General features: G+C 44.9%; 1 protein-coding gene and 1 pseudogene across 4 annotated transcripts; one reads left to right on the forward strand and one right to left on the reverse strand.

Annotated features, from left to right (window-relative positions):
- Nucleotides 1–101: 101 nt before the first annotated feature.
- Nucleotides 102–14,261, reverse strand: msrb1a (methionine sulfoxide reductase B1a). Of its 4 annotated transcripts, none has more exons than XM_049744646.1 (5): nucleotides 14,120–14,261; nucleotides 13,465–13,607; nucleotides 13,188–13,302; nucleotides 5,216–5,296; nucleotides 102–584 (listed from the first exon to the last, which is right to left on the reverse strand). In XM_049744646.1, the coding sequence occupies exons 1-5, from the start codon at nucleotides 14,172–14,174 to the stop codon at nucleotides 499–501; spliced, it is 480 nt and encodes a 159-aa protein (XP_049600603.1). In that variant the 5' UTR covers nucleotides 14,175–14,261; the 3' UTR covers nucleotides 102–498. The 4 variants fall into 4 exon arrangements, with proteins under 4 accessions (XP_049600603.1, XP_049600604.1, XP_049600605.1 ...); XM_049744647.2 differs by having other exon boundaries at nucleotides 102–4,501; XM_049744648.2 differs by lacking the exons at nucleotides 102–584; nucleotides 5,216–5,296 and adding exons at nucleotides 11,847–12,309; nucleotides 12,737–12,833.
- An 870-nt stretch (nucleotides 14,262–15,131) lies between these two features.
- On the forward strand, nucleotides 15,132–15,250 carry LOC125984304 (5S ribosomal RNA; annotated as a pseudogene).
- Nucleotides 15,251–21,950: the final 6,700 nt, after the last annotated feature.

Consider the following 21,950-nt stretch of genomic DNA (forward strand, 5'->3'; position numbering starts at 1 on the left):
AGACGTTTATAGCTGGAGAAGAAGTGCTGGGGGGGGGTTCACATTAACAGTCTTGAACGTATGAAAGAGCAGCAAAAGCCACATCAATGAAGGAAGCTCTCTTTGGGTATGGAAGCAATTTTATTCTAAAGAGGAGTTTGCTGCCCTTTTATGGGATGAGCTCAAAGCAGGAGGAGATACATAGAAGTAAACAGCTATGTGACTCCTAAACAAAAATATGTCGACCGCTGTGAAAAGCAGCTGCACTTGAGCAATTTTCATGTGTTTGATGATGCCAATAAAAAGATGAAAATGCCTTTCTAGAGAGCAAGTCTAGGCAGGAGCACTATTTTTTCAACTTAAAACTGTTATTTACCTTCCCTCTTCAGGCTGAATCTTTGCAAGAGTTTGAGGAGGAATTAGACAGAATGACAGTCATGTCATCACACGGGCTGAAGAACGTTTGGGAAATGCCTCATCTTCTAATCCGCGGCCCAAGTGGGATCCGGAGTTTGGCTCCTATGTGCGCAGTCGGGTGTGCAGGGAACGGTGGGGGTGCCGGCTGCGGGCCTCTGTGGGCGTGCATGACACAAATGTGTGAAAGGCTGCAAGAAAAGAAGGAAAAAAAAAGACACGTGATTAGTTTGGCATACACTTTTGTGCCTTCCAGCCCCGTTTGGGGGATTCACCAAGACATGTGGCTGCAAATCTGACAGCTCGTCTGTAATTGTCTCAAGTTATGCGTGCGAGTCGCCTTATTACCTGTACGCTCTTCTTGTGGATGTGCGTGCGGAGACTTATTGTTCTTGTACGGAGCCTTTCGTGACGGCCAATCCCACGCTCTTCCTCAAATGGGATAATTGAAGGCTGCTTTTTTTCATCTTCTGAAATGTTGATTGCTCTGACGTCACATTTAAAACCGCAGCCCGACCTTTATTGTGTCACTGTAACAGCCCCCCACCCCCCATGCAGTTAGTTACTAGAACTTAAACTACATTCGTCAACCACTCCTTTTGTCATACTGACAAAAAAATATGTTCTCACGGAAATTAAAGACTATAGATATAAAGAAGATTTGATTCTAAATTATAGAAGTTCAAAGGTCCTTTTTGTGTTAGCCTTGGTTGCTCTGTCCCACTGTCATGTGGTGATCCTCAGGGTTCAATTTTGGGGCTCCTGCTATTTATTTTAATATTACAGGGACTCTCTCATGTGCAATACATTTTACCGTAATTTCCGGACTATAAGTCGCGTTTTTTTCATAGTTTGGGTGGGGGGGGGGCGACTTATACTCAGGAGTGACTTATATATGTTTTTTTTCCACAAATTTTTACTTGATCATTAAGACATCACTTACAAGTATAGTTGACCACTTCCCATGTTATTTTTAGTATAGTTGATCACTTCACATGTTTTTATATCTTTATCTTGAACATATTCAAAACATAAAAAATAGAGAAAACTATAAATAAAGCAATTTAAACACTTTATTTAAAGCACCATATCCAAGTCCACTGTCTGCTGTATGTGCTCCATTTTTGCTCCTCTTATATTTATTATTATTATTTATTATTATTTGTTTATTTATCATTTATTCAACACTCTTATGTATTCATTGTTTGTGCCTTCTTGGTTTTTTTTGTGTTGCTTGTATGCATATGTGTACTGTCTCACTGAGGGATAGTGGGAACATAATTTCAATCTCTTTGTGTGTCTTGGTATATGAAAAAATACAATAATGCAGACTTTGACTTTGATAAAACAACCAAATAAACAAAACAAAAAACTACATCTGAAAAAAATTATATTTTCAGACGAAACTGGATGAGGGCGCTCTAAATTTCACCGTTGGCCGTGACTCATCAACTGGGTGGGCTTAAGAAAAATGGCACCAAAAAGAAACTCATATTTTGCAGGTTACAAACTTCAAGTTGTAAAATATGCAGCTGAAAACAGTAATCGAGGAGCAGAAAGAAAGTTTGGAGAACCGTGATGTACCAATGGATTACTATTTCAAGTGATGTCAGTGGCACGGCGCGGCGCGGTGCGGAGGTTGTTTACATAAAGGACAAACGTACCCACGTAAGGACTACCGGCATCATTAGCGGTGATCATTTCTAAGTGACACGGAGGACAAAGAGTTTGAAGGAATTAAGGATTTGGAGTGACATAGAAGGTTTGAAAAACTATTATGGCTTTTACGCACGCTCGGTCCTACTCTACTGAGTCGGGGGCCGGCGCTCGGCCGAGTGGCTGTCCGCGAACGGTGCATGGGGCTCGGACATGGCCATTAGGCAAGCCTGGTCCTATGCCATGGAGCTCTCGTGTCTGGAAGTTCACGCCGCCACACGCTTGGAAGTTTGTTTTGTTTAACAAAGAGCCGTTTACCAAACCCACGTCTATCCTTGTACTTTGTTAACGCTACAATATATTTATATACTAGATCTGTGGAATAAAGACGAGGCTGACGTCAGGGCGCACGCGCGCCGATGTTGACAAAGGACGAGGAATTCGATCGATGGATTTAATGGATTTAAAGTGCACGTATGGTTTGATAATATTATTGCTTATATTATAGTTATTTGAAATATAGTTTATCTATCGTTATATGATCTTGTGGAATATTTTGAAGTGCAAGCGCCCTCAGCCGCGCGCACCCATTGTTGACAAAGAACGATCGATGGATTTAATGAATTGGAGTGACACCCATGATTTTATAAACGTGTTATTCATGTAATCGTTTTCTTTAATAACTCTATATGTTACGTCAGGCCCATTCTCAGCTCTTCGTTTGTGTTTGTCACGTTAGCATACCAATCGTTTAGCCTGTTGCTATCGTATCGAACGATCGATGGATTTAATGAATTGGAGTGACACCGATGGTTTTATAAACATGTTATTTATGTAGTACTAGTTGTCCTAAATCACTCTATATGTTATGTCAGGCCCGTTCTCAGCTCCTCATTTGTGTTTGTCACGTTAGCATACCTATTGTTTAGCCTGTTGCTATCGTATAGAACGATCGATGGATTTAATGAATTGGAGTGACACTGATGGTTTTATAAACATGTTATTCATGTAATAGTTGTCCTTAATCACTCTGTATGTTACGTCAGGCCCATTCTGAGCTCTTTGTTTGTGTTTGTCACGTTAGCATACCTATCCTTTAGCCTGTTGTTGCTCGTTCATGACTGTTTTTTGTGTGGGATTTTGTCGAATAAATTGCCCCCCAAAATGCGACTTATACTCCGGAGCGACTTGTATATGTTTTTTTCACTTTTTGGGGCATTTTATGGCTGGTGCGACTTATACTCCGGAGCGACTTATAGTCCGGGAAATACGGTACGTATTTTTCTATAGAAACACTACATGAAAAAAACTCGTATTCTCCACCTTAAACACATGGCCCTACTATGCTGTCTTATACTGATGGTGACACCTGCTGTAAAAAGATTGTAGGTTAGACCAATTAAAGGTTGCTGCCTGCACGGCTTACTCTTATAGGTTTTATGACAGAGGAACGATATGCAGCTTTCCCACGCTTTCACAGGTCCAGACTGCCAGCCTCTCCTCCAAAGATGGTCGCTTCCTGTTGCAATATAACAAGGATGCCAGCCTTGAGGAGGCTTAAAGCGGAATCCGCAAACCAGTGGATGATGTCACATTTCTACGGCCGTTTCTTTCATACAGCCTATTGCATGATGCCTCTAACAACTGGCCAATGCGACCACAACACTTTGTCTAGCCACTCGCTGGAGTTTCCCAAGTTTTTGTCATTCCAGCCTGTCGAATCCAGAATGTTATAGAAAGGAGCTGTCAAGCTAATATTAAAAAAAAAAAGGAGGGGATGGAAGTTGTTGGTCGGTCGCCCTTCCCTTGAGGAGTCAGGAGTGAATAGTATCAATTGTCCTATAATATCTTGCAGACGAGCGAGGCAACGTTCTGAGTTTGTGTGTGTGTGTCAAAATGGCTTCATGCTGCAGAAACAGGAGATGGGCTTCTACCCCGTGGGAAGAGTCTGCATATCAAAAGGAATGCGAAATTAGGTTCGACTCAAACGAGCAAACTATCAGCCTGGGTGCTGACAGCGGTTTTGGCCGAAGGCAACGTGAGTGTACCAAATGCAGTTTGTGAAGAAGTAAAGCAGGCCGGCTGGGAACTAATAGTAGCTTCAGAATGACGCGGATCCCTTCCACGGACATGTTCAATCATCTCCATCAAAAGAGAACATCTGTTTATCCCAGGCAACAAATGCGGCAAACTCTGCCAATCCTCGTGCTTGGCAAACAAAATCATCGAAATTTAATGAAAACCTTTTTTTAACCTCTTTGGCGCCGGTACAATGAAAACAGATCCTCATCCGGAATCATCGAGCAAGAAAAACAATTCTGGCTGAGAGTCTTTTCGGTGCCTGTGTGTCTTCCAAACGCAACACACCAGAGACTCCATCCATGATTCAGCTTGCTGTGCGCTGACTGGTGAACTCAACGGGCCTCATCATTCCGCCAGCATGAAGTGTGTTCTACAAAGAAATACAATCAACGCCATTTTGCAAGGGATGGCACGACTCGCTAGCTCGTGATGAGAAAACAACACTCGCTATTTTACATGGCAGCGTCCAGCCAACAAATGTGTGATGAGACTGTTAAGCGCCGGTGCAGGGGTTTATGCCGGCTGGCGATTCTGCAACGCAGCCACTGGATTTTTATTGCCGTCGTCGTGGTTAATGAAGCCCAGAGCACGATCGTAAGGGACGCTCAGTGAACAATGCAGATTGGCCGATGATCATCTATTGGGTTGCTGCAGCTTAGTCGGAAATTGCAATATGACGAATGCTCTTCAAGCAAGATGTTCTCAGCTGATGTTCAACGGATGCAATAACAAAGACAGAAATACAGGCTCATTCGGAATCGGCGCATCCTGAGGGTGCGAGAGCGAGAGAACTGATAGCCGATCTGAGCGTGTGTTTGCCTTTCTGGCACACAAAGAAAAGGGAGGGGGGAACTGCAACAGAGTAGAACTGAAGTCGATCTACGCCAAGTGTCAAATTTTCTGACATGCGAGGGGGAAGGTGGTGATGGATAACTGCAGAGATTGACTTGGCTCCGCAACCGAAGAAGCGCGAGGACGAGTGTGTTGCTCAGGAGGCGGAAAGCCCCCCTCGGCCCAACTCCACCTGCTCAAGATGTGACGATTGCACCAGCAAACGCGCGCGCACAACACTCGAGTCACTCACGTTGAGGTCTCGTCTCGCTCATCAGCGCTTCCTCTTGCGCTTGGTGTTGTTTGGAGAGATGGCACAGCTCCCCATGCTCACCTGTGAAGAGAGACACGAGTCAGAAAGTGTCCTTGTTGGCATCAATTCCAAGAACACTGCAAATGCTTGGAGCGGTTTGTCTGGATGATAATCATCACTTACTCTTGACAGCACTTTCTAGCATTCAGTTTCTGCAGAACTTAAATATTCGCGTTCTGTAAAAGAACCACCAAGAACCAACATGGTCGGCCAAGCCAAAACCTTGAAGTGCACATCTGCTGCAAATGCACATTCAAGATATTTCAGGCTAATTTCTCAAAAACACACCCTTGACTTAACTTTTTTCTTTTCGCCCGCATAGTAGGTATGCAGCGCATCTCATGTGGCATCACGACCCAAGAAGATGAGAGAGGATGAGCAAATTGCAGGGTTGGCTCAGTGGGTGGCTGAAATTTGGACAGGGTGCTCGGGTTGCGGGAGGACACTACACATCACTGAGCCAATTTGACCTGTGAAAAACATAATTTTTGGAGTGGGCCAGTCACGGAAAGTTTGGCTTGAAAGGTCGTGGCGTGGACCAAACCATGTAAATTATGTGAGACTGGCCACTGGCGCGATGAAAGGTCAAAAAGTAATGCAAACAAACGAGACGTGCAAGAGTGGATCTAAAAGTCTACACACCTCTGTTCAATTTGAGAGCAGCACCTTTTAAAGGTATTTGTACAAAAAAATGGAATGTGGCTGTGTTCAAAACAGACCAAACACATTTAGACTTGAGTTAAATGGAAGTCATAATTCTTTGAAGTGCCTTCGATTAATACCAAATAAGGTTCAGTTCTAGTAGTCGCCCCCTGACTTTTGTTTTGTTAGTTTTCTACAGCAGCAAAAGTTAAAAGGTTTGTACAAACAGCTGCCAAGTTAAACAAAAGTAGTGTGCTATTTTGATTTACACAAACATTTCATTATTTTCTCTTTTGCCTTAAGCCTCTACAAAGTTCCATTTAACTTGATCATGATTTAACTTGAAAAACGTAAAAAAATAATTAAAAAAGTACAGCACACAGTCAAACCACCACCAAGGGATTGTTCTTCTTCAACATAAACAAAAAGCACAAAGAAGAGCACCCCCCAACCTTCAGGATTATGATGCCCCCCCCTAAGCACTCCAGCCTAAATCCCTGTGTAGTCTATGATCAGGCCAGGATAAAAGGTAGCATGTGGGGCCCACAATCAGCCACTTTTGTCCTGCCCTGAAAATAAGAGCCTGTCTCCCCGATCCACCAGAACAATAGCGTTACCACGCTTCGCTTTGAAGCTCTCAGGTGGATCTCTGCTGTCGTCTGGGGCTAGCTCCTCTGAGAGAGATGAGTGAGGAGATAGTGAAAGACCGTTGCAAACACATACGTGATGTTCAAAAGGCAGCCTGCAGAGACGCTGGATGTCACAAGAACGACGGTGATCAAAAGTGACAAAGGATGGCCAAAGTGAGGTCAACTTTGGCCATGCGAAGCCCTTGTTTGTGATCAAATTGATTTGACTTCATGTTGAACGTGAAATTATAATAGCAGCGAGCTCGTTGGTGACTAGCAGCTGAGGATAGCCATCCACTCAGTACCGAAATGGCAACAATTGCTTTTGCTATGATGTCATCTTTCAAGGGCCCTAGTTTCTCCGCGAGTCGTCACCTTATCGTGGTGGAGGGGTTTGCGTGCCCCTATGATCCTAGGAGCCATGTTGTCGGGGGCTTCATGCCCCTGGTAGGGTCACCCATGGCAAACGGGTCCTAGGTGAGGGGCCAGACAAAGCACGGCTCACAAGCCCCTTATGATGAGTAATATAAATGGACTTAGTTTTCCCTCGCCCGGACGCGGGTCACCGGGGCCTCCCTCTGGAGCCAGGCCTGGAGGCGGGGCTCGAAGGCGAGCGTCTGGTGGCCGGGCCTTCGCCCATGGGGCCCGGCCGGGCATAGCCCGAAATGGAAACGTGGGTCCCCCTTCCCATGGGCTCACCACCTGTGGGAGGGGCCGAAGGGGTCGGGTGCAATGTGAGCTGGGCGGCAGCCAAAGGCGGGGACCTTGGCGGTCTGATCCCCGGCTGCAGAAGCTGGCTCTTGGGACATGGAATGTCACCTCTCTGGCTGGAAAGGAGCCCGAGCTGGTGTGCGAGGCAGAAAGATTCCGACTAGATATAGTCGGACTAGCCTCCACACACAGTTTGGGTTCCGGTACAAGCCCTCTCGAGAGGGGCTGGACTCTCTTCCACTCTGGAGTTGCCCACGGTGAGAGGCGTCGAGCAGGTGTGGGTATACTTATTGCCCCCCGGCTGGGCGCCTGCACATTGGGGTTCACCCCGGTGAACGAGAGGGTAGCCTCCCTCCGCCTTCGGGTGGGGGGACGGGTCCTGACTGTTGTTTGTGTCTATGCACCAAACAGCAGCTCAGAGTACCCACCCTTCTTGGGGTCCCTGGAGGAAGTGCTGGAGAGCGCTCCTTCTGGGGACTCTATCGTTCTACTGGGTGACTTCAATGCTCACGTGGGCAATGACAGTGAGACCTGGAAGGGCGTGATTGGGAGGAACGGCCCCCCTGATCTGAACCCGAGCGGTGTTCTATTGTTGGACTTCTGTGCTCGACACGGATTTTCAATAATGAACACCATGTTCAAACATAAGGGTGTCCATGTTTGCACTTGGCACCAGGACACCCTAGGCCGCAGTTCGATGATCGACTTTGTAGTCGTGTCATCGGATTTGCGGCCGCATGTTTTGGACACTCGGGTGAAGAGAGGGGCGGAGCTGTCAACTGATCACCACCTGGTGGTGGGTTGGCTCCGATGGTGGGGGAAGATGCCGGTCCGACCTGGCAGACCCAAACGCTCTGTGAGGGTCTGCTGGGAACGTCTGGCAGAATCTCCTGTCAGGAAGAGCTTCAACTCCCACCTCCGGCAGAGCTTTTCCCACGTCCCGGGGGAGGCGGGGGACATTGAGTCCGAGTGGACCATGTTCCGCGCCTCCATTGTTGAGGCGGCCGACCGGAGCTGTGGCCGTAAGGTCGTTGGTGCCTGTCGTGGCGGCAACCCCCGAACCCGCTGGTGGACACCGGCGGTAAGGGATGCCGGCAAGCTGAAGAAGGAGTCCTATCGGGCCGTTTTGGCCTGCGGGACTCCGGAGGCAGCTGACAGGTACCGGATGGCCAAGCGGAACGCGGCTTCGGCGGTTGCTGAGGCAAAAACCCGGGCGTGGGAGGAGTTCGGTGAGGCCATGGAGAATGACTTTCGGACGGCTTCGAGGAAATTCTGGTCCACCATCCGGCGTCTCAGGAGGGGGAAGCAGTGCAACGTCAACACTGTTTACAGTGGGGATGGCGTGCTGCTGACCTCGACTCGGGACGTCGTGAGTCGGTGGGGAGAATACTTCGAAGACCTCCTCAATTCCACCTACACGCCTTCCATTGAGGAAGCAGGGCCTAGAGACTCTGAGGCGGATTCTCCAATCTCTGGGGTCGAAGTCACTGAGGTAGTTAAAAAACTCCTCGGTGGCAAGGCCCCGGGGGTGGATGAGATCCGCCCAGAGTTCTTAAAGGCTCTGGATGTTGTGGGGCTGTCATGGCTGACACGCCTCTACAACGTTGCGTGGACATCGGGGACAGTGCCTCTGGATTGGCAGACTGGGGTGGTGGTTCCCCTCTTTAAGAAGGGGGACCGGAGGGTGTGTTGCAATTACAGGGGAATCACACTCCTCAGCCTCCCTGGTAAGGTCTATTCAGGGGTGCTGGAGAGGAGGGTCCGTCGGGAGGTCGAACCTCGGATTCAGGAGGAGCAGTGTGGCTTTCGTCCTGGCCGTGGAACAGTGGACCAGCTCTACACCCTCGGCAGGATCCTCGAGGGTGCATGGGAGTTTGCCCAACCAGTCCACATGTGTTTTGTGGACTTGGAGAAGGCGTTCGACCGTGTCCCTCGGGAGGTTCTGTGGAGGGTGCTTCGGGAGTACGGGGTGCCGAGCCAACTGATAAGGGCGGTTCGGTCCCTGTATCACCGATGCCAGAGTCTGGTCCGCATTTCCGGCAGTAAGTCGGATTCGTTCCCAGTGAGGGTTGGACTCCGCCAAGGCTGCCCTTTGTCACCGATTCTGTTCATAATTTTTATGGACAGAATTTCTAGGCGCAGCCGAGGCGTTGAGGGGGTCCGGTTTGGGGACCTCAGCATCGCGTCTCTGCTTTTTGCAGATGACGTGGTGCTGTTGGCTTCTTCAGGCCGTGATCTCCAGCTCTCGCTGGAACGGTTCGCAGCCGAGTGTGAAGCGGTCGGGATGAGGGTCAGCACCTCCAAATCCGAGTCCATGGTCCTCGATCGGAAAAGGGTGGAATGCCCTCTCCGGATCGGGGATGAGATCCTGCCCCAAGTGGAGGAGTTCAAGTATCTTGGAGTCTTGTTCACGAGTGAGGGGAGGATGGAGCGTGAGATCGACAGGCGGATCGGTGCAGCGTCGGCAGTAATGCGGACCCTGTACCGGTCCGTTGTGGTGAAGAGAGAGCTGAGCCAAAAGGCAAAGCTCTCAATTTACCGGTCGATTTACGCTCCTACCCTCACCTATGGTCACGAGCTATGGGTCGTGACCGAAAGAACGAGATCTCGGATACAAGCAGCCGAAATGAGTTTTCTCCGCAGGATGTCCGGGCTCTCCCTTAGAGATAGGGTGAGAAGCTCGGTCATCCGGGAGAGACTCGGAGTAGAGTCGCTACTCCTCCACGTTGAGAGGAGCCAGATGAGGTGGCTCGGGCATCTTATCAGGATGCCTCCTGGACGCCTCCCTGGGGAGGTGTTCCGGGCATGTCCCACCGGTAGGAGACCCCAGGGACGACCCAGGACGCGCTGGAGAGACTATGTCTCTCAGCTGGCCTGGGAACGCCTTGGGATCCCCCGGGATGAGCTGGATGAAGTGGCTGGGGAGAGGGAAGTCTGGGAGTCCCTCCTGAAGCTGTTGCCCCCGCGACCCGACCCCGGATAAGCGGAAGAAGATGGATGGATGGATGGATGGATAGTTTCCAAGCGTGAGCCATCCTGACAGAGACACTAAGATGTTGGAGCACCGTCAATCTCTTGCAGTGATCTCCTTTGATCCACAGCAAGAATCCTGCTGTATAAAAGCCCCATTTCTCTTTTTCTTCATTACGCCAAGTCCAAAGCCCATATGGAGGACATTTTCACCACCGCTATAGGAGGAGGTGTTTGGCTTCCTCTGGAACGTTGATCCTCATGGCAAGCTTCTCCACTAAAGAGCCCATAAGATGGTTTCAATCGAGAAGAATTGAAGTGGCATGGCGTGTCGTTATTCTGAAGAACTCAAAACAGAAGCAGGTGCATCTGCTCACAAACAGCCCGACCGGGTGGGCGGAAGCTGCTCATAAAGTTAGTCACAACAGGTTGCCCTGCGTAGTAGATCGTTCAGCGGCAACCTCCGGGCTCTGCCCTTGGCCCGCCGGAATTCTCGACATCATTACGGATCCGGACTCAGGATGAGACCCAGAGATCAGCGGAAGAGAGGAAAAAACGTGTTTGCAGTCCAAGTGTGTCTTGTGATGTTTATCAGGGGATTTACCACTTCCTGCTTCCTGTTTGCTTCCTCTCGGCCATGCGGCTGCTGAGCCTGCACCAGCAACAGTGTTTGAGCGCAGAAAGCGCACGTTAATTGTGTCCCGTCCTCCTTTTTCTCTCCCCATCTGTCATTCTCACATCTGTTTTAATTTTGTATTTTTGTCTGCAGGGTTTGTCGCTACCTCATCCCGTATTCAACCCCGAGCACGATGAGGAGTCTGTGTGCCAGCTGAGTGGCGAATCTGAAGAGGAACCACAACAGAGACATCTAATCAGTGGCAAGGAAAGTATTACTGGATAAATGAGGGGCCCCCGGGCAAGATTAGGCCAAGACAGAGAGGACAAGTTTAGGCCATCCACTGAAAAACCTTCACAGAGTACAGACAGATTGAAATGCTTCAAATGTTAAGGGTTGTTGCCAAAGTCAGCATACATTTCATTTTTTCTGTTTCTTTTGAGGGATCATTTGCACAATGCGCAAGCATGAGGCCGTCAACATTGGACGACTTTGGCTTTGCATCTGTTGCAAGCATATCTTGCCAACTGACAATTGAGTAGTGATGCAAAGTTGCCAGGGGGAAACAACAATTAATTCCATCCGTGGCAAGCTTCTCAAAGCAGGATCTGTTGCATGCAGTGGAAGACCTACACTGACACAAAACCCAAACTCCTAGAGCAGGCGTTGACGCTAAGCCAGCAAAAGTCTCTCTGGCATTACAGTCCAAAGACTTCAAGCCGATGATTATGATGCTCAACAAGAAGTTGCTAAGGCTTTATCACACTCCAAAGCAGTGAAATTAGTTAAAAATCTCCAACTAACGGTATATTAGCATTGGCTGATAACAAAGCTAAAAATAGTACAACTGAGATAAATGCGTCAAAAAAGTGGATGAAAACTTGATGACATTAAGAGTAAGAATAACTCAACAATAGCGGTCATGTGAACAGTTGTCTTTTAAAGCGTGACATTGCTTCATAGGAATACGTCCAACATTCAAGAAAGACAAAAAATAACAGGATTGGTTAATTAAATATATTTATTCAAGAAGTGTGCTTGTTTTCATCAAGACAAAAGTAAAGTTTTAAATATGTTACCAAAGTAAAGTTTTAAATATTATGTTGCTTCAGTGCATGGTTTCACATATCTGCGCCCAAGGAAAAAAAAAAGTGAAGATTTAAGTGTTAATATTGTAAGGAAGAAAATATAGTTTAAGTATCAAATTCATCACCAAATACAATAACTTAAAGACCTAGTGTAAAAGTTAGCCAAGCATTGTTTTCCTAAATCTTAAACATTAAAATAAAAAGCTCTTTGTTGCTGCGGTCCAGAGTGGCCACTGTCCATCCGAACTCTGGTGTTCCCATCGGGCTTTTCCCCAGAGCGCTTCATTCGCTGTCCACACATTTCGCGGCATCTAGAAACGTTTACGCGTCAAGCAACATTTCCTCCCGTGCGCTCACTTTGCTGTCCATCAATTTTGTCTGTGGGGTGAGGCAAAAACATGCAGCATGATGTGGACTTTTCTTGGCATACAATTGTAATCAAGTTTGCTCAAACGGTAGCCGCTTGAAAGAATCAAAGCTACATCCCGAACAAATGCTGTTTGCCTGTGCTGTTTACATCATTATATCAACAATAGTTGCCTAAAAAGCAGATATGGCATGTGTAAAGATCACATTGGCAGCAGAGATGAAATGCAAAATATATGACATGTATTCTAAGCATGCATCTATACAAATAAAGGTCTTCTCCTCCATAGCGACCATAGCAAAATCTGCGAGGTTGATACCAAAACATTAGATAAAAAAACACTCTATAAAACATAAAATTATCATACACATGCTAATAAATAAGTTACGAACACAAATGGTGAAGCTACATATGTAGAGCAACAATAAAAATACTCACTGGCTTATATTCTTTCTCCTCTGTGAAAACCATTTTAGACTGCAGCTTGCTGAGTCAAGTTGCAAATGTATTCGTTTGTCTGTGTATTGTACTGCCCCTTGGTGGCCAAGTTGTTCACACACCCACAGGCATGAAATGAAGGGTTGGTACACAATAACACCATTCCCGTTCATTTCAATGGAGAAAGATGACAAAAGCAGATTTTCTCGAGCAAAATGTGTAAATACCGAGTTCAAAAAAATAGTTAAAACAGTCAAAAAAGCTTCATAATTTTTCAATAAATCGTAGATTAGAAAAAAGTAGGGCTCAGGCATCTGGGAAGATTAAAACTATTTACTCTTGCCGATGAGTTCACAATTGTCCTCAGTTCGTTTACTGTTTTCAATTTATGATTCGTGACAGCATTTCTCAGCATGCAGATGCAGAAATTGAGGGAATTCCTCTACTGTACCTTTAGGGATGAACTTCAGTGAGCTGCTGAATATTCAAAAACGAGACAAGCCTATGGCGGGCCCGTCGTTGACAAACTCGTGGCCGAGGCCATTTCCACACTTGCCACATGACACCTGGAGTGAAACAAAATTTCTTGAGTGATTTCTGGGGCCGTCACAATCAAATAGTTTTAGAATGAATCATTCTACAACATGTCAGTTGCAGGCTACAACAAAAAAAAAGTGTTAAATTAACTTTGTGATTGGTGTCTATTTATGATTTTCTTGGGATTGTACCTTGAAGGCTCCAGGTCTCTCCAGATGTTTGGCCACGCTGTCTTGATGGACGGTCTCTGTGAAGGCGGGCCAAGGAGATGAATGTTCAAACTTGGAGCGGCTGGTGAAAAGATGATGTTCACACTTTGCACACGCGTATATTCCTATAGGATGACAAAAAAGAAAAATTAGAAATGAACATGACAGTTTGCTTATCCCATGAGAATTGATATGATCCGAGAAGCTATCATTTTTGTGATGATGATGACGACGTGGAATGGAGGTTAGGTCATCTGCTTCACACCTGTTGCCCAAAGGCAACCACTTCACGTTGAAAACAGATGACTGGATGATGACAACATTCGGGATGTTACTTGTCAGGTCAGGAAGTAGTGTCAGGGTTGTGCAACCTACAAAGTTTGTTACAAAAGTTCGTACTTCATATGATAAATCTTGGCCGGGGTGGACCATTAAAGACAATTGTACTGCTATGTCACTTATTGATGACAAATATTTGACTCACACATCTGTCGAGGAATTTACAGAACTACAGTTGAATAACTCGAGTCTAGCTTGGGCTAAACGGCTAGCTCGCCACCGTTGACTTCGAACATTGAACAGTTATAAGTGGCAACGGAACTATGAAAGAACATTGAGTAAAGAGTGGTAACAGGACCTGGTTTGAAGTGGTCTTTGTAAACCTCCCGACCATAGAAGGAACAAAACGACATTTTTTCCCACCTGCGTTTGGCCAAATTTGCACAACAGCGGTCTAATGATAAAGTACCTCAAAATCAACGTAGCCACCAACAACCTCCGGCCTAGAGTCACATACCATTCAAAATAAAACCGGAAACGCCCGTCAAGAGCTCACCCTCGTGAATTAAATATCTATCGCTTTGCCAGCAGCGTGCACAGTGAAATATAATGGCTTCAATCCAGGGGTGTCAAACTCTTTTTTTTCGCGGGCCGCATTGTAGTCATAGCTTCTTTCGGAGGGCCATTATGACTGTCAACCCAAATAAATGTATGAGCACTTCATATTATATACAGTAAAAGCTACAAAACAAACTGACAAATAACTCGTTTTCAAATCAGACGAGTAAAAACTGGTAACATATTTTTAAAAAAAGATATTAAAAGTGAAAACAATTTGCAATTCTAGTAATGACATGAATTTGATGCACAATTTGTCTTTGCAGGCCACATTAAATGATGTGGCGAGCCATATCTGCCCCCCGGGCCTTGAGTTTGATACCTGTGCTTTAAACTCAATTCAAAATGACCTGTGTACAATTGTGCAATACAGGCGGTGCGATTACATAAGTATTGGCAACAGTATGAGTAGCGCTGTCAAGCTTTAACCTTCTACTCCAAAAGTAATCTGGATTAAGAAATTCATCCAGTCTACCGCTCTCTGGAAAGGAGGCTGGCTCCCTGTGAACTCAAAGCAGCAGTCTTTATTCGTAAAAGAACCCAAAACAACATTGCGCTTCCATGTAGGGTTTTTCCACTTTTCATGACATTTACTTTGATACAGCAAAATGCAGGTCGCAATGGCAAATTCGTGCTACCACATAAAAAGCTGTCAATAACTTTTCATTAAAGCCATGTTTCCATGAAACGCCAAGTCTTGGTTTTCAGGGGCGATTGTGTCTATAAATTTTAACATTTCTAGATCAACCACGGTTTACGGCCATACTACCCTGAGAACGCCCGATCTCATCCGATCTCGGTGGCTAAACAGGATTGGGCCTGGTTAGTACTTGGATGGGAGACTGCCTGGGAATACCAGGTGCCATAAGCTTTCACCCCCCCTCCACTTCAATCGTTAAAGCAAATTTTGACAACACCCATTACACCCATTCGGAAATTGCAAGCCGAGTTTTAACTCCTACATTGATACTTTAACCCGCGTTTCAAACCTATATTGTGTGGTGTCATCCATAGCATTGTAGTTCACGTCTTTAACCGCTAGAGAGCAGAATATGTACAATAACTTTCTTTGTCAAAGGGAACATTATCAACATTTATTTTTTTCCAAAAGTTCAAACAATGCATCATTGCACTGTGTAAAACACAGCATGTGGCAAGATCTTAGTATTTATTGATGCAGCTTTCACTCCACTTCCCAGGTCATTATAGATCTCCCAGGCATATGCAGTCCTCCTGCAGTATGCCACATAATGCCCAAGAGAATCCTGGGTCAGTCCTGGTTCAAAGCCAATTACTGCTCTCAACGTAAAAGTCCTCCCTTTTAGCTCCAGACTGGAGGGAAATTCAATCAAGGCAACTTCCTTGCAACTGCTACCAAGGTCAGTGTCAATCCACACAAACTCTCCCAGATTGTAGCCGCGAGTAACATTACCTGAACACAGAGCCTTGCCTGTATTGTTGTCCTGTGTTTTAAATGAAGACGGACACTGGGAAGGATTTTCAATTGGCCTGAGGCAGAGAGAGTCAGGAATGCGGAGGCCCTCTTCAGCAGCAGTCTGAAGAGAAACCATGCCACAGGTCTGCAGGACAGCAATGTATTTCCCCCAGCAGTTCTGCCCTCTGTGATTATACCTGTGGGTTTACACCCTGTGTTGCGATGGTTTTCACCAGGTGGAGGAATTGTTTCCTACGTTCATAGTTCAGAACAGTCTTTTCAAATGAAAAACTTTCACAGAAAGAACAGCATAAACATTGGAAGACAGAATCAAATGCACAAGTATTGAGCACAGACACTTTTGATGTGCGAAGTTTAACAGTCTGTTGATGGTTCCTGTTTTTCAACAACGGTACCTTGACTTTTATCCAGCCCACTTGTGTATCAATATGCAGCCATTCAGGACAAGGAGAGAGATATCAGGTTATCTTTCTTTTTTTGGTGGGACCGCTAAACCTCTCCAGTTTTCAACTGCACTGTCAGTAGATGCATCTGGCTCCACTCCAGGATGAGACTTTTTTTCTCTTTTGTTCACTACTTCAGTTTGAGAAGTACTGCAGACATTGTCAGGCTCTTTGACAGTCGTGGCATCACACACATCCTTTTCACTTTTTTGTTTTGCAGAGCAAATCCGCATGTTTCCCTCAGTGAAGGAAAGATGACGAGCAACGAACCGGTCCACACGAATGGGTAGGCTTTCATGCTTGAAAAGGCCTTTTTTTCAGTGTTTTTGAGCTCTGCTTCAACAGCTGCGGAACTTGCAGTGATGCTGGTGCTTTTGAATAGAGGGACCATCATTGCTGTCCATAGTGGCAAGTAACTTCCAAGTCTAGTTATTTGAGGAATAATCTCAGGGAGGAAGTGGATGTTGTCTCAATCCCCATCAGCCCTGGCAAAGGGACCTGCTCTCCTCACATATTTCTGTCACCCACTGCCGGACATTAGTCTGGATGTGCTGATTTAATGGATCACCTGGTTCTTGTCCCTCAACTTCCTCATCTGAAATGGGGACAAATTTCTCTGCGATTTGCGCTCTCAAGTATTTATTGCACTTTTCTGATGGGATAGGGGCTCCAGAATTGTCATTACCCTCTGTCTCACTCAGTGCCACAATGGTGATAGCATGAAGAAGTTCTTTTGCATGTTGCAAACATTGTGACTTAAGAAGCTGTGCTATTGACCTGACAAAAAAAATCCTTAACGCGAGGTCTTTTGGTTTTCAGGCAGTCCCATCGGCAGATCATCTTAATACAGTGTGCTACATCTACCCTGACAAAACATGGGGGTAGATGTCCAGTTTGATTCCCACGTGAAATGTTAAAGCACTCATTGATGTAGCTCTTCAGATCAGGATGAGGCGTAAAAGCTTTGACTAGAGCTCCAAGAATCGCCAAAGAAAAGTCACTCACAGCTTCTTTAGGAACAGATGCACCTGTATTTTTCCATTCCTTCAGCCACTGTGTGATAGCATTAACATCATGCTTCTCTGACAGCATCTGCACGACTGGGACACTGGAGCTGGTATGCCCTGTCATAACACCCTGATACAGGAAGATATGGCCAGACATGCCACTCGGCCTCATCAGTTTTTTAACAATAGAGGCAGTTGCATCAACACATAATATTGAGTGAGATTTCTTTAAGCTGCTGTACACATGCATTTGTGTTTGACTCCAATAGTGACAGAAAAACTTGTCAAGTCCAATGACTTTGATGCTGTCACTGGGAGGTGCACTGTTTTTCAACATCTGCAATGATAAAATTGGATTTTTGTCACCTAATGCCAAATATTTTTTCTCTTGCTTTACCTTGCGCAGGGTGGCAAAATTTGGCAGGTGGCTTGGCTCTGGATCTCCGAAATCCATCCGTTTATTTGCTTCTGATGCTCGTCATACATGGGGTTCCATCCTGCCCTCACAAAGTTCCTTGGCTACCTTCACACGCAACTGTCCAGACAGAAACCGCTTTAAGCTACCAGTGTGTAGGGAGTCATCACTGTTCTTAATGAAACAGTTCAATATTATTGGACTGTTCATTTCTGGCTCTCCGCCACAATTAATGTTGAGAAGACCATGACACTCCTTGCAGTATCCTCTGATTTCGATATAATTATTTGAGACCAATGGATAGACCTTGGCTCTTCTAAAAAGAAGTGTGCAAAGAATTTTGACTGTTTTCTAGATTTGTTTTTGATTTTATGATGTGGGTCCAGGTGCCAGGCTTCAAAATTGTATATTCTCTCTTTTGGGTTCGACAGTTCTTATCTTTGTATTCAGCCTTTTCCGGAATAAATTCCATCCATTTGTCAAAAAGAATATGAAGCTGAAATGACCGTTCAGGGCCTAATTCCGAGCTTGCTTCACTGCCAGTTTCAGGATCGGTTTCATCATGATTGAATCCCAGAGCTGACCAGGTATTGTGTATGTTTGTCTTTACAATAGGTGTACAGAGCCTTTGCAGACATCTTCTTTTCCAACTGGTCACTCAGATCTGTCCACACAGTAGCGCTTGGAGTGGTTACGTATGTTACCATTTTCAGTATGGCCTCTTTTGATGAGCAGAGAACTGCAACAATTAAATCATTGTCTTCTGCTGGTTGTTTGGGCATCTAGTTGAAGGACAAATAAATATAATCAGGATTCATTGCTTGAATAATTATAATTACACATGCGTGTTCATTATAATTACTACGCATGGACGGAAAAATGATGCCAAGGGAAAAATATTTTGATATCAAAATGTATCAAGCATGCTTTCTTTAGAAATTTAGTTTTCTTGGTCTGTGCAAATTACACACGTCTAATAAGACAATGTTAGCAAGCTAGCTATACAGACTAACTGGGGTGTTTTTAATTCTATATTGTATGAACTTTTTAAAAAAATTTTTTTTTTACACATTTTACTTACATTGGTCGATGGTCACTTCCCAGATATAGGCTTTCTGTCACTCGCTGTTCTTAAATCTTCGGAGATATAATTTTAATAACGAAAAATTTCAATGGCACAAACCAATGGTTAATTAACGATTCATGGAGCAAGGATTTGACATCTCTAGAAATAAGTTAATATTAAATAAATGACAAATTGAAAGGTTCACTGAGCGCAAACTTATTTTTTTGCGGCAAAAACAATTGGTACCATTTTGGGTTCATTTGGAGTTAAATGGGAGCTGATACATTTGGAATTAAATAAGGGGCGGGGTACGTGACGTCATTGCTAGAAAATAAATGTGTAATATCTGCAAAACAGTACCAGCACAAACGAAATTTTTGCTGCACAAACCAGCATAAACGAAGCACAAACGAACGGTACCATTTTGGGTCCATTTGGAGAAAAATGGGGGGCCAGGTTCACGATGACGTCATCACTATGAATGAAATGTCTAATATCTACGAAACGGAAGCAGCACAAACGAAAATTTTTGCTGCACAAACCAGCACAAAGGAAGCACAAACGAACAGCACCATTTTGGGTCCATTTGGAGGAAAATGGGGGGCCAGGTTCACGGTGACGTCATTGCTACGAATGAAATGTGTAATATCTACGAAACGGAAGCAGCACAAACGAAAATTTTTGCTGCACAAACCAGCATAAACGAAGCACAAACGAACGGTACCATTTTGGGTCCATTTGGAGGAAAATGGGGGGCCAGGTTCACGGTGACGTCATCGCTATGAATGAAATGTGTAATATCTACGAAACGGAAGCAGCACAAACAAAGATTTTTGCTGCACAAACCAGCACAAACGAACGATACCATTTTGGGTCCATTTGAAGGATAATGGGGGGCTGGGTGACGTCATCGCTAGAAATTAAATTTGTAATATCTATGAAACAGAAGCAGCACAAACGAAAATCTTTGCTGCACAAACCAGCACAAACGAAGCACAAACGCAACAGACTAATTTCCTTAAATTTTGCGTGGGGTGGGGTGCCAGCTTCACGCAGGTTTAAAAAAGCGAAAGGAAATAAATAAATGAAAAATAAGAGTCACAATCTTTATGCAGAAGTGAGAGTAAATTGACAAAGTACAAGCCCGACGGCAGGTCTCGAACACTAGTTCCAGCGTAGCAGAGGTAATGACGTTAACCACTCGAACAAAGACTTGTTACATTGATAGTGACAGAAGAGCAACACCCAAAACCATATTAGTATATAGCCTTTGATTTACTGCCGGTCCGGCTGTACCTTCCGCAAGTTTGTTTTGCGATGCTTCAGTCGCTGAGGTACTTCTCACTGGTTCAAATTGGTAGTCTTGTACGCCAAGAAAGAAATCATACTCTTCTTCATTTTCGTCGTCAGGTGAAGAATCATCTGAGGGAGATTCGTCAGATGACATCGCTTCCACTTCGGTATCCGCCGTTATGGTTACATGGGCTAAGTAACTCGGCAACGCTCGGCCTCCTATAATCTACGCCAGTGGTTCTCAAACTTTTTTCAGTGATGTACCCCCTTTGAAATATTTTTTTCAGCCAAGCAAGAAAAGCATCCACCTGAGGAAAGCAGGTGAAAGCCTCCTGACCATATGCCCTTTTAGCCCCTGACCAGTGCAACACATTTCTGGTTGGGTACAGGATTATCCCATCAGTGTTTGATTTATTAAAGTTAAACAACTTGTAGCAATGTACCTGACAGACACATTTGTGTTTCAAACATTGCATATAGAAACAAAAACGATAAACAGTAAACGGTGTTGGATTTTGCCCACAATTTAGAGAGCGCGCTACCTGCGCCTCACGGCAAAAGCCATTGCCAATCACCTGTTATCCAATTTACTCACTGTGTGCTCGTTTGATTTCTTCAGATTTAGGAAAATGCTAAGACACTGAAGCAAAAACTAGACTTACACAGAATGGTTGAGTTCAATCACAATTCTTGTTCAGAAAGCTCTGTTTTCAGGAAAGTACAATACAGTGCTGGGCCCTTCAAGAGCAGAAAGTCTCCATTCAGAAAAGGCAATGTTCAAGGTTCTTTGATCAGCTTATATCACATTGTGGGCCGAGATTGATGGGTGATGAGTCTTTGGGGTGGAGCAAGTTCGAAGAAGAGTCTGATTCCATGGGAGTGGGTGGTGGTTCGGTGAGAGCTGGTTCCGTGGGGTTGGGTGTTGATTATGGGCGATTCGATGTGAGGGGGCTTTCGGCCTTGGCGATCATCTTTGGCCGAGTCCTTGGCTGGCTCCATCTGGCACCCGCTGGTCTTTATCTCCAAGTGACCTTCCTGTAAACATTCTTCTCCATTCTTGCACATACACTGTCTCACCTCATTCTTTCAATGTTGTCTTTTGTACGAAATTATGTGAGCTTTTGGCTGTGACATCATTAATCTATTACTGTTCCCTGACTATGCAAAGTTTGTTCTTTTGATACTCCATGTCTTTGCTTACGTCATTAGATTCTTAGTTTAATCATGCTTCCAACCGTATCTTTTCTTTGTTAAGCAAAATATTTCCCTCTGTGCAGAGCGTTCAGTAGTAATCGAAAAGCTGGCATCTCGCATTAGGTAACATATGACGTTTAGTCAAAACACAAGATATAATCAAATACTGATCGGTCAAGAGGACTCTGGCCGTGTCCATGATTTAGAGAAAAAACATCATTAAGCTATTTAGGCAATATATCAAAAGACATTTGTTATTTCAAAGTGCTCAGAAATATATATCAAATCATAAAGTCACAAAAACCTTTGTCATTACCACCTATCAAAAATGTCTAGTTATGTCTTCTTCATTGATTTGGTGTGTAGGTATAATTATAAGCTTAAAATGTTTCTTTTATTGATTTAATATGTGAATATACTTTTCTGCTTATGTACTTTATTCAATGATGTTTGAGCATATCTGTTTTTGTAGCTAGGCAGGACTTTTTGTATTTCAACCCCATTCCTTCAATGGTGACCACCAAGAAGGCATAATCCCTTTCAAAACTCAAATACTGTATGCCAGGGATGTCAAAGTCAAACACACCGAGGGCCAAAAAAACAAATTTGCTACAAGCCGAGGGCCGGACTGCTTCAATGTTTATTAAAATATATCGGAATGATTGCACATAGCCTATTGAACTAAGACCTAACACAG

Source organism: Syngnathus scovelli, chromosome 16, assembly GCF_024217435.2.
Source record: "Syngnathus scovelli strain Florida chromosome 16, RoL_Ssco_1.2, whole genome shotgun sequence".
NCBI lineage: Eukaryota > Metazoa > Chordata > Actinopteri > Syngnathiformes > Syngnathidae > Syngnathus > Syngnathus scovelli.